Source organism: Corvus brachyrhynchos, unplaced genomic scaffold (assembly GCF_000691975.1).
Source record: "Corvus brachyrhynchos isolate BGI_N302 unplaced genomic scaffold, ASM69197v1 scaffold155, whole genome shotgun sequence".
NCBI classification, from domain to species: Eukaryota; Metazoa; Chordata; class Aves; order Passeriformes; family Corvidae; genus Corvus; species Corvus brachyrhynchos.
Window position 1 is genome coordinate 405,740 of NW_008238434.1, and position 12,513 is coordinate 418,252.

Sequence of the window (12,513 nt, forward strand, 5' to 3'; positions counted from 1 at the left end):
AGCCACAGCCCGGCTCCTAGCGGGGCAGGGAAGGCGGGCTTTGGGATCTCGGGATTTCTCTGGCAGAAGGAAAAACAGCCGAAGAAGCAGCCTCCCTCTCTGTCCAAATGCAGGAGAACGACTGCCCACACACCCAGGTGAAACAAAAGGGTAGCCAGATGCATCCCTCCCCTAGTGGCTAGGTCTTTGTTTTTCTTAACTAACCAGCAATTTGTCCCCCTGGCAACATGTATGGGGAAAATTCCTTTAACAGAAAAAAAACCCAGGAGAACTCCTAAAACCCCAACATTATGAAAAGCTGTTTAAAACTTTTGGGTATGTCATGTTTGTGCATAGATGTGTGTGTGATGTTGACATCATTGGGAGTTTATAAAACGAATGGGATTGGCAAAAACCAGTTTACAATTACTGAATGACCACAATAATTTAAATATCGATAATTTTGCTTTAAGGCTTATGTTTTGGAAGGCCTTGGCTGTCTGGGCATAGATCTTAGTATTAGGACTTGGAGAGCACATGTTGAAAATGCTGAACTCCACTGTATCTGTCATAACTTGCTACAAAAACGGTATGAGGGATTACTTGTGCTTTATTTCTGCCACCTCTGATGGTACCATACCGTCTAATGGATTTGCTCTTTATCCAGCTGCTGCTTAGCAATGAAGATGGTATCTCAAAATCCCAGTAACTGACTCTTCTTTAATGATCATTTCCTCTGTGTCAGTCATTCCACCCTTACTGAGCATAAAGCTCAGCATTTGCCACTGTGTAAGGGGTAGTTTGAGGCAGGGATTGAGAGGAAGGGGTTCTGTAGGGAACACCAAAAATGAGCAAAATATCTGAGTTTTATATCCCATATATTAGTGGAGGTTGGAGACAGCAGGAAACTTGTAGAGCTGAAAGTCAGAGTTTAGATGCCGCAGTTGTTGCCCTCTTGATGCAAAGTGGAGTGGCCTTTCCAGAGGGAAATGTGTGTCACTGTTCTCCTGCTCTGTGGGCAGGCAAGAGGGCACATTTTATATGCATTGCAAGTGTGGCACTGGACTGATTGTAATTTCCTTCCTTTGAATTGGATTTTCTACGCTTGTCTGGGAGATCCCATGCAGCATCCAGGGAGGGCTGGTATCTGCTGCCTGACCTGATCGGGCTTCTGCAGGGCTGGCTTGAAGAGCAGAACTTTCTGAAACTGATTTGATGATACCCATCTGAAGCTAATCTCAATGCTTAGATTTTTGCGTTTTCCATAATTCTGGAAATGGTTTTCATAGTGCAAAAGCTGTTAAGTAAAATAATGTTCACTTATTTTAACATGTATTGTCTTCAGTTTCCAGCCCATTAACACAAGTGAAGGTTTTACCAAGTCAGGAACTGTAATATAGCAAATTACTGCTGGTGTTACTATACATTTATCACCACTGAGACCTGATAGTGTGCACTCTCATCAGGGTGGATTTGAAAGAGAAAAAAGGGCATAGTTCAGGGGGGTTTTGTTGTTGTTCAGAAAATAATTCTGTTGCTTCTCCTTGCTCAGTCTCAGAACGTTGTGGGAATTACTGTGGCAAGTTCAGTTGCAAACCTGTCACATCCTTCTTAGGGCCATAGTCCTAAGAACTGGTAACCCTTCTGTGTGCTTCCCCAAAGTTCCTTTTTGTGGGTAGTGAGGGAGCAGAGCTCTATGTTTTGGTGTCTTTCTTTAAGGGAGAGGGCTGTCAGTGGCTAAGAGGATTGGAGGGCAATCTTGGAGTTTTTGTGCACTTGTGCCTTTAAGATTGCCTTAGTTTTGAAAAATCTGCTTGTCTGAGGGATGGTATAAAGATTGGAGGAGATACACAGGTGGATGATGCATTTGATCTTAAATGTTTTTCCCTTTCACTTGTTCTCAGATCAGCTGCAAAGCTGACATATTGTCAGCCAGCGCAGTAAATGCGGTACTGTATGGATGTGCCAGGGTGTTCCATAGAAGTACTACTTTTTTTACTGTTTGTTATTGAATCTTGAAACGCCACACATATTAAGTATCCATTTATTATTTCCTAAGCATGCCTTTTTTATAGCTAATACTTATTACTATTACTAAACCAGATTTTTTTATACTGAAAATAGTGTCAGGGTTATCTATGGAGCTGCATTGTCAGCTCCTGGAAGGTAAACAAGGTAAAGATGACTGGAGTTTTTGTGCTTTTCTTTGTTGGGCAGCATCCATTTAGTCTGTTGTCTTTAGTAAAATTCCAGATAACTAGTAGGTCAAGATGACGAGTTAAAGAACAGCACAGTCAGTATTTTTAAAAAATGACTATGGAAAACACAGCTGAGCTTTCCTGAGCTAGTCCCAATGCTGTGTATTTATTGCCAGCTATTCTTGCTTGAATTGGAAAATATAGGTTGTTGGGTACATAGTTTTCAGGTTACTCTCTTGGCTTAAATTTTGGAGTTCTATGGCACAGATCCAGGCATATTGCTGATCCTGAACGACTGGACCCCATTTCTGAGGCATTTAGCTCATGTTCTGACTCCAGGTTGTTAAGGAGAGGGAGAGTGGAGACTGGTGGAGGCAGTGGAATGCCGGAAGCCTGAGCAGTGTAGGAGATTTGTACTTCCCTCTCTGTAGATTAAATCAGACATTAAGAACATAAGAACATAAAAACTTCCCTTAGGAGAGCTTTTACCTTTGGGGCACATAGTTTCAAAATTTTGGGACAAAGAAACTGACCTCCATGGAACTGGAGGAAGAAAATGAGTTTGAATGAAGCTGACTGCAAGGGTACTTCTACCCTTATCCAAGGAGGAGGATTGTCAGCTCTGATCAAACTTGGAAAGAGTTGCTTTTGGTAGTTACATTTTGAGGATGATTATTATGACTTGCTTCTAATAGAGGAGAAGGAGGGAAGATGGGATTAATAAGAACTCTGTTCTGTGTCCCCATTTCTCAACATCCTTCTTGGCTAAGGTGAGAACAGAAAAGGAATAGAGCAGGATTCCTTGTGGAGGGCATTCATATTCAGGTGGTGACTGCTTTGCTTTAATACCTACTTGCAGAAGTGTCGTTTGGTTAGGTTTTTTTTTTTACTGGTGATGAAATACTTGTTTCTATGGCTTTGATCTACAGCTGTAATCTGATTAAACTGCAGGTCAAGGAAATTAGCTTGACTTCAGCTGCCTGTGAGAGGAATAATAAGATTTAAATTAGCACATAAAATTGACAATAAGATGGTTCTGTTAAAGGTGTTTTTCATTGGCATGTGTGAGGAGTGTCCTTTCAAGGCACATGGAACATTTAATTCCATGACCCACAGCCTGAAGATCTCTTGCTACCTTGGTAAGAGTTGACATCACCCGATGACTGCCGGTACCCAATGCAAGCAATTCCAAAATTTTGTGCAAACTATAGTCATTTAAATTAGGTGGCAACACTTGAAATTTTGGAAAATTAAGAACTTGTTCTGTAGAGGTAAAGCTGTTAAAGTTGTTAAACAGTACATGTCTGATGCATGAGTAGGTAGAGTCTATACACTAATTAGTAAGTAAAATCTTCATTGGATGCGATACACCCCTGCAAAATCCTGATTCCATCCATTTGTCCTTTCAGGAAAAGGTGTGTGAGGCTGTTAACTGGAGCTGTTGTCTGAAGCCTGTTGTATTCAGGTGATGTTGAATTAATGGGTGAAGGAAAAATCAAAGATGAAGTTTATACACAAATTCCCTACTACTGTTATTCAGGCATAACCATCTGGGTTTATGCACAATCGTAAGATTGCTATAAAAATATTTCCCTTTGACAGGTCATAGAGATACAGTTATGGTCTACAAAACAGTTCAGGGAAGTCAGAGTTATCTTTCAGAACCCAACCTTTAGCTGTAAAGGATTAGTAGCCAGAGAGTCTCTAAACTCCCTAAACAGCCAATTTCCCCTAAAAATGCTGTGGAATATTCAGTGTCCATGCTGTTAGTGTTTCCAACTGCTTCCAGGTGCCCTGAATCAGCATGGGTATGCTTAAATACAGGCAAATAAAGGAAAAAACCCACAGAGTATTAAAACCATTATAAATTTTTGTTGAAGATAACTGTTACTTTGAGGAGAATCTAATATAGTTGCAGGGTGTTGCGTTGAAGCTCTGTCTGGGTCTGAGACTTGCCAAATATTGAAATTATGAAATTAAAATATTAATTTAAGTGTGCTTGACTTTTAATATGCTAGCGTAGAAAATTTACCTTTTCTATCCAAAATGTAATATTTCCCACATTTATTCTGTATATTCTCTGTATTTTTCTATTCCCTTTCAGAAGAATGAAAACTTTCTGGCAGTGCCCTGAATGAGCCTTGGGATCAGTCACCTCCTGCTAAGGCACATTAGGCTTCAGGTGCTTTTCATTGTGGTACAGTTTATGCACACACCTCCAGGAAAGAGAACTGCATGAGTATGAATTCCTGCTTGGAGTGAAACTCCTGACCATTTAATGTTTTTTATTATGTAGAATCACAGAACATATGATTGGATTCTGATGGCTTTTATAAGCCCAGTTGCCTGGATTCATTGCCCATTTTAGTCCTGTAAATAATGGGGGGGGGGGGGGTTGTGTTACGGAGATTTGATGAGGGAACTGATACAGCTGCTGATGCTTAGGGCTGCCAGGGGAAAACCGTGTGGAGTTCCCCTTCAGGCAGGGTGAAAGCAAAGTGTTGTGTTCCATGTTGGCTTTGTGAGGTCTGGGGTTTTCCATGGTTTTTGTAGAACTTGTCATGCCATAGCAGATCATGCCTGGTGCATCCTCACTGTGAAAATGAGAGAGGTGTGGTGTGAGGCTTGACTTTGCCCTCTTGGACTTTCAGAAATAGAGGATGGTAGCTGGATAACACAAAACTGCTGCTTTGAGAACTTGGACTTGATTTTATTTGCTTACCTGTGCTTGATAATGAAGCTTGTTAGCAAACCCCTGCTTCTGTGGAATGGATATAGCCCTATTAGAGATGCGGGGCGGTGTATGCAGAACTGAAAATTTGTGATTGAGTGCTTTGAATTATAGCAGAACTGAAGATTGATGTTGGAACAGAAATGGGTTCCAGTGGGGACAATGGCAAGATAGATCCATTTGTTTAATGATACACAAATGGAGTTGGAAGTCAGATGGCAACAAGAGGAAAACTTGAATAGAATAGTTAACCGAAGAAGTTGTATGATTTATTCTTATGAATTTAACATTAATTTAAGCAAACTTGCTCTAGTGTTAAAGAGTAAGTGGACTACATGATCTTTGATGTACCTGTCGGTGTGATGGGTTAAGCACTTCAAAATATGTATGGGAGAGACATCCCAATATTTGTGGGATTTTCTTTCTGTAGTGTTTAACTGCTTAAGGGAAACAACTTGTTTTCTTTTTCTGCTTTGGGAAAACTTAATTGATCAAGAATGGTAAAAACTTGGAAGAGGGAAAATGAAATGTGTCTTTCTTGTCTTCCTGTGCTAAGTCCAATGGTTCATTCCAGACTAAATGTAGCCTCTGAGTTCCAGCAAAACAGAATTTTATATACTCTCAGGTTCTTAAGAGAAGGAAAGTTTATTTTGTCTTCTGTGGGGACCTAAATTTTTATATATCTTATACCTGTAGAGCCTCAAGAGATGGTCCTGACTACTGTGTTTTAAAGTTTTGAAGCTTTTCAATTTTACGAATAAAATGAAAATTCCTTTAGCTATTAAACTTTTTTACTGAATTGGATGGGACACTGTTTTATTTCAGTTTAAAGTTTGGCTAAAGCACAGAGATGAATCTACATATTTGGTTAGGAGATTATGAAGAGTAGCTATTATGATATATCAATATCAAGGCAGTATGTGGAAATAATTGAAATATAATTTTTGAATTATGGTTTGTCCTTATTTGGTTTTGGAGCAAAAAAAACTTAGGGAAGCTTGACTTGACTGAACTGCTGAGTCCAGCTGGGCAAGGAGGTACTTGAGAATATTCTTGAAATGATACAGTGTGTAAACAAGCCCTACCAGGTTTTCTAGCAGGCAACCTTTTTTGCCCCAGAATGAGTCAGTCTAATGTAAATTCAGTATGAGGTGGCACAATAAAATATATGGCCAAAAAAAGCTTGTTAAAAATGGGTGCTAGAAGGTGCCATTGGCACTGTGAGAAACTCTTTATCAGTCGTTACCAGTGAACTCCATTCGGTGCCCACTAGGAGTCCCTGAGCACCAGCAAGGGCTCATTGTGAAGTTTGTTTAAGTAAAGGGCAGTGCATCTTCTCTCTCTCGATGCTACTATTTTGCCACTGATGCAGAACAAATTTTGTACCCCTCTCAGCAGAGGCTGCCCCCTCTTATCCTGGCTTAGAATGCAGCTATTTGAAATAAATTGTTTCTAGGTGGAAATGAGAAGCAGCATGCTAATGTTAGACCTACTCTCCTAATTCCTTTGGCCTCTAGGAAGTATTGAAATAATTTCTATACATTTTATTAAATTAATTTTATTAAAAATTACAGCAACAATCCCTTCAGTGTAGCTTGCTGCAGTTTTATAAAATATAAAAGGCAGTCTGTGTTATGGCTGGTGAAGGGCTTGGTGCTAAAGTCTCTTGTTCTGTCAGCCCATGAATCTTCTCGTCCAAAAAAAAGTGTTTTAAATAAGTCTTTTTGGTAGAAGCACAGGTCTAGCCATATTATTAGGTCTGTGCATTTACAGAGAATCTGTCAGCAGTCACACTGATGTAGAGACTGAGGCTCTCTTCATCTGAATTCTCTAGGCAACAGTGAGGGCAAGCTTTTGGGGGGAAAAAAGCACCTTTATATTTCCCCTTTTAAAGATTATACTTAGTGAAAGGTAGTTCTGTACAAGTAATTTCCAGAGGAGTAGTTCTTGGCTTTTAAAGGGAAGAGGCTTTCTTTGTGCCTGGAGGAGAATTCTGGGCTTGTGTTTGTGGGCGCAGTGCTGTGTGTCCTGCTGGGGCTGAACCTCTCAGCATTCTTGGCTTTGGCAGCACAGATCATGTTCTCAGCTCAGAGTTCACAGCACTGGAAGATGTTTGAAGCATGAGCCAGACTGTAGGAACTTGGTGGCTGTTCAAAAAAGTGAGATCCCAGCACCTGAGCAAGTCAGCTTTTCCTTGGGAGCAGTGGCATTGCTGGCTGCCAAGTCCCAGCACCAGGGATTTGGCTCAGCTCTGTGCCTGACTGGATTTGCAGGTGAGCAGCGCACGGGCTGCCAAGGCACAGCATGCAGAGGAGATTCCTGTCCCTCCTCGCCTCTTCTTGGTTCCGTGGGGGACAGGATCTGCTCATTCCCATCCTGCTTGCTGCAGCCACAGAGAGCCACCACTTAGGTGCCGTTTGCTACCTCTGTGTGGATGAGGAAGAAATGTTTCTTAGGCTATCAGCTTTCTCATGATACAATAGCTGAAATTTGCATTGCTTGTCTCCGGTATCTCTTCTTCCAGTGTTCCCTGCTTTTCGGAGTTAAAAAACCATATTCACACCTTCTTGAAATAAGTAAACTGAAAGAAGTTGTCTTAAAGGCATTAAATTTGGATCAGGTGAGGAACATACAGATTCACTTTTGATACCAGTTAGATGTTCTTGCCTTTTGTCTTTGACTTTTGTTCTTGACAATTAAAGCTCTTGGGGCATCCCATTGCTTCTTGGATGGTACACTGTGGTGGCTATGGTGAGCTGCTATAGATAATGCTTGCATTTAATAAATAAATTTTGTGAGGGGACTTACCAATATACATCTTCCTAGTGATGTATATCCTATTCTGATACCTTTTTAATTCTCATGTGGACCTCAAAACCTTCCCTATAATTTGTGGCCCATAGGTAGATCCCAGAACAAACTGAAAAACTGTTTACAGTCACTACAACTTCACATTGCCAAGAGAAAGTATATGCTGGTTTCTGCAGCCTCTGTAGGGATTAGGTGGTGCTTTCTGCTCTCCATTCTTTTCCAAGCTGGCATCTGATATTCATGTTAGGCACAGCATGTCTTCCATCTTTTTTTTTTTTGGTTTGGTTTGGTTTGGTTTTTTTTTGCTGAGGCAGGTGAAGGGAGCATTTCATATGCTGGGAGGATTCCATGTCTGGTGTGGAAAGCTTGCATGATCCAAATCTATGTCACCACTTGAGTGTAGCGAGAGCAGAGGGAAATGTCCCACCCAAACCCAGCCAAACCAGGCAGTCTTGTCTTCCCTCTGCCAGCCCTGGGTTGTGTCCGTCAGGCCAGCAGTGCTGCTCCTTGAAGCTTTATGTATTGCTGACAGTATTTAACTGTAGTACCTCCGTTTCCTGCTCCTGCTGGACACTGACCATTCAGAAATATTTATTTATTGAAGGCTGCCCCAGTGTTCCTCTTTTTGGGAAGCTATTTGCCAACCTCCACGAGCAGTGGGGATTTGCAGTGGATGCTCAGTGCAGGAGTTGCAGATAGTCACTGTCATTCTTTCTGTGTGTACTGTGTGGTTTTTTTCCTTGAAAACCTGATCAAAGCATTACTTCAGGGAAGCAGTTCGAGGAAGAGAGGTAATTGGGGAAGTCTTTATCCCTTCTCCCAACGAAAACTTGTGCAGCATGGGGGGCAGGAGGGCTGTGCCAGTGTGCTGACAGACACTGACAGGAGTTTGTGTTGCTCTGACTGTTGGCTCCTGCATTTCACGTGTGACAACTAAGAGTTGATATCAAATTCCCAGGTAAGCGGTATCACTAATGTTGGCAGGACACTGCAGCCACGTAAAGCTTAAAATGTAAACCATAATGCAAGCGTTTTTAGTTTGTAATTGTTCAGAAAGAGGCATAAGCAGGGAAAAGTGAACAGTTGACTGCTGTTATGGGATGAGCTAAAAGCAGTCATGCTGTTGAACAACAGTAATTCAAATCCTGCATGGGATGAACTAGAGCAGAGTGAGTTGTAAGCAGATTCACCATTTCATGAATGTGCTTTGGCATAATTCAATTATTTTGATCTGTTTCTAATTTGTCTTACTGATTTCTTACAGGCAGGCAGAAGTCCTGAAGGCTGACATGACAGGTAATTGCCTTTATTATACAGTTGATCTAGCTTATTAATAATATTTGATTCCTGGTTTTGTTTTCCTTTTGTGGTCCTTTTGCTTATCATTCCTAAGAATTTTCTGGAAAGTGTGTGACCTTATGTTAAAGGCTTGTCCTCTGTATATAAATTAATAAATAGTATTTTAACTACTGTGCCCCTTTTGCCTGTACCTAATACATATTTTTGAAGTTGACTTTGGATGTTCTAAGCATTTGGAGATGAAGGTCGTATCTCTGCTTCTCTCGGAGACTCCTGCCCAAACTAGCACAGAAACTGCTGTACTTTGGATTAGCCAGGAAAAAAAAACTGGGTGGTTTCAAGGACGGAGGTGATGGAAATGCTGATCTGAGCACTACCATGTGATGTGAAAGTGCAGCCCTGGATGCAGTGAAATGCTATGAGCTGTGATTTAAGCTGTACGTATTAGTGGGAAAAGGGAATGGTTTATATTAATGCATCCAGCCCTGCAGTACTAGCTTCCCTCATGAACCTTTGTTCAGCTGTGCTTGCCACCTTGTTGTAGTGAAAGTAGCAGGCTGCTGTAGTCCCCATAGGAATATTAAAACCACCTGGATCCACCTAAGCCAGCAGGAGTGGCTCCACCATCAGCATCAGGATTGTTTCCCTGGGGTGAGGCCCAAAGGTGATTGTAGAAGCCATGGGAAATTGGACTGTGTAACTCAATAGCAGGGAGCAGTGTTTGCACTCACCGTCTGGAATGGAGAACAGATGGCTACTGAAGAATTAGAAAATGGCAAGCATGCAGCAGTACTTGCCCACGGTGTTCTGTAAATACCAACAGCGTGTGTCCGTGCACTGTTGTATTTAGCATCCCTCCATGGATTTATTGTCTGCTAATTATTTTCAGGCTGCACTGGAAATTTTTCTAAATTCATCCAGTAGCAAGAAATTCTGCAGTTTAATAACTTACGGAGAACCACGTCCTCCTATTGGTTTTGCTTTTTAACTTGCCAGCTGCTAACTTTGTTCACATCTAGTTCTAATGTTGTAGGAGTAATCAGTTGTAATCAGTGAGCACTCAACCTTCAACCCATTTGTAGTTCTTGTATTTGACTACTCTGAGGAAATTGATAAAAGCAGGTGTTTGGTGGTGTGTATCTTACACTGAGCTCTATTCTTTCATTTGGTAAATGAGTGAAAAATCAGAGTAACTCCATAAATTTGTGTGTTACAAAAACCGTTGTGTCTTTGGTTTTTTTTCTTTCTTGTCCAGATTCGAAGCTGGGTCCAGCAGAAGTCTGGACATCCAGACAGGCTCTACAGGACTTATATCAAAAAATGCTAGTGACTGATTTGGAATATGCTTTAGATAAAAAAGTGGAGCAGGACCTGTAAGTACCTCACTGAATTTGTGTGTATGTATGTAATCTGGGTTGGGGAGCAGGAAACCTTGAGACTTCCAGAAAAGCAATTGTATCCTATGGAATGGTTGTCTTACTTCCTTTAAAATCGGAACTGTGCTGTGGGTGAAGCATGAGAATACACTGCAGAGCTGATGCAGAGTATTCAGTAGGTGGTTAGTGTTTTACCTCTGGCAATTCAGAAGCAGCCATGTCATACAGGATTGGGTTTTGGAGGGCCAGATGGACGTGGAGAAGCTAAGGAGCACCAGTCTGCTCTGCTGTCAGGGAAGGGCTGAAGTCTGCATTTTCCAGAAAGGAGGAAATTTGCCTGATGTAATCACTTGGAGCTTTGAGCAAAGTCTAACAGGAGCTGAGTAGTTGCTGAAGAGCCACCTTTTAAGCCCTGTGAGGTAGAGCTGGGCAGAGGGAGGGGAATAATCAGGGGAGAACTTCATGGGTTGCTAATGACACCTTAAGAATCAGGGGAAGATCCAGCTGGGTTTTCTCCATGCCCCGAATCCATTCCCTGTTATTTAAGGTGCAGACATGGGTTGTAATAAGTTTAGTTAACAGAAGCATGCGGTTCTTTCAGCACTGAGGAAAGCCAGATGAGTAGGCTGGCTGAGTTGTCCTGTCCATGCTTCCAGTTACTGAATGGTTTTTAACCCTCATTTCTGTACCAGACATCTTGTTTTAGGGAGGGACTTCTATGCTGCCTAAAAAAGAATAATTGCAAGCAAATATTAATGATGTTAGTGTTAGTCATATACATATATATACATGTATATGTTAGCTATATATATCAGGATCTGTTTCCCTAGATACGAGAGGTGAGGAAAGGTGGTTATTCCATGTGTAACATTTGTTCTCATCTGAATGTCGCCTGAATTTGAATATTCTTCATGTCTGATGCTATGTAATTAAACAGTTCTTTCCTGTTACTTATACCATCTGCATAAGACACTTCCAAAGTAAAAAGGTAAATGCTTCTTTTATTTTCAGTTGGAATCATGCCTTTAAAAATCAGAAGTTCAGGCAAACCTTTCTCTCTTTTTAGAGGCAGCTAGTGGCTTCTACACACAGGTGAGTTGCACAAAGTAGAGGATGGGTGGAGGATCAGTTTTAAGTGGGTAAAATCTGTTCTTTGCCCTTAGCTTAGGAAACTGCTGCTGTATTGGATTGAGCAGTGCACCTTGCTAACCCTGGTGCTCTAAGCAGGAGATACCTGCAGAGCTGGTGATGGGTTTTCTTTTGATCAGTCTTGAGCTGAAACTTCTGTGCATCTGGTTGTTGTTTTGGTGCAATTTAAGTTCCTTTCTAATAGAATCTGTTTTAAAGTCTAAACCCCACTGTTTTGGGTCAAATGTCCATTTCTTACTGTGTTCTGCTTTGACTGCTCAGAGCAATTATAAAGCAGCAAGAAAGGGTAGAATGATACTTCTTTGTGCTGTTTCTTGCTTTATGGCTGTGCATCTGTTGCCTTCTTGAACTACTTCCTGTGTGAATCCTCTAACTATTAGGTCTAGTGTTTACTGGCTCTCCAGTCCCCTCTTAAAGTCCTTTACTCTGTCTCCGCAGTGACCTGTGGTGTCTTTTAATTGTAATGTCTTACAGAAATGATGACACAAAAAACCTCGAGCCCAGCAGATGAGTTAGTTGATGATTTCATTGTACTCTTGGTTCTTTTTTTCTGCCATTTCTGTAATAATTCCCATTTGGCTTCTCATTCCAGTGTATGTGTTTGTGGACCATTGCCTTAATTCCTTTTCATTCGCTGTATAGGGAAGGATAAGCAAGGATAGTCAGTTTGTTCTTGGATTAAGTTACTCAGGAACAGAAATATGTGCAGAAAACGCAGATGTACAGGATGCGTGCGATGGCATAATCTTTTGTTCTTTGCCCCTTCCTTGTGACTCCTAACACTGATGATAAGCACTGAAGCGTAAGTCTTTATTTTCAACAACAATTAGAACAATTAATTCACTTCTAGGAACTTTTCTTCCCCTAAAGTAAAACTATATTGTTGACTGCTCTTGGGCTAAGAATCTTTTGCAAGGTTTTCAGTTAGTTGCCAAAGGAGTGTGATATGTATTCATATACTTATTTCTTA

At 41.1% G+C, this 12,513-nt stretch overlaps 1 protein-coding gene across 1 annotated transcript in view; it reads left to right on the plus strand.

Annotated features, from left to right (window-relative positions):
- Positions 1 to 8,983: 8,983 nt before the first annotated feature.
- SMG7 (SMG7, nonsense mediated mRNA decay factor) overlaps positions 8,984 to 12,513 on the plus strand; it is a 31,090-nt gene continuing 27,560 nt past the window's right edge. The window contains 4 exon segments of the mRNA XM_008635385.2: positions 8,984 to 9,015; positions 10,274 to 10,391; positions 11,406 to 11,430; positions 11,433 to 11,486. Coding sequence (XP_008633607.1) covers positions 9,009 to 9,015; positions 10,274 to 10,391; positions 11,406 to 11,430; positions 11,433 to 11,486 — 204 coding nt within the window. The 5' untranslated portion in view covers positions 8,984 to 9,008.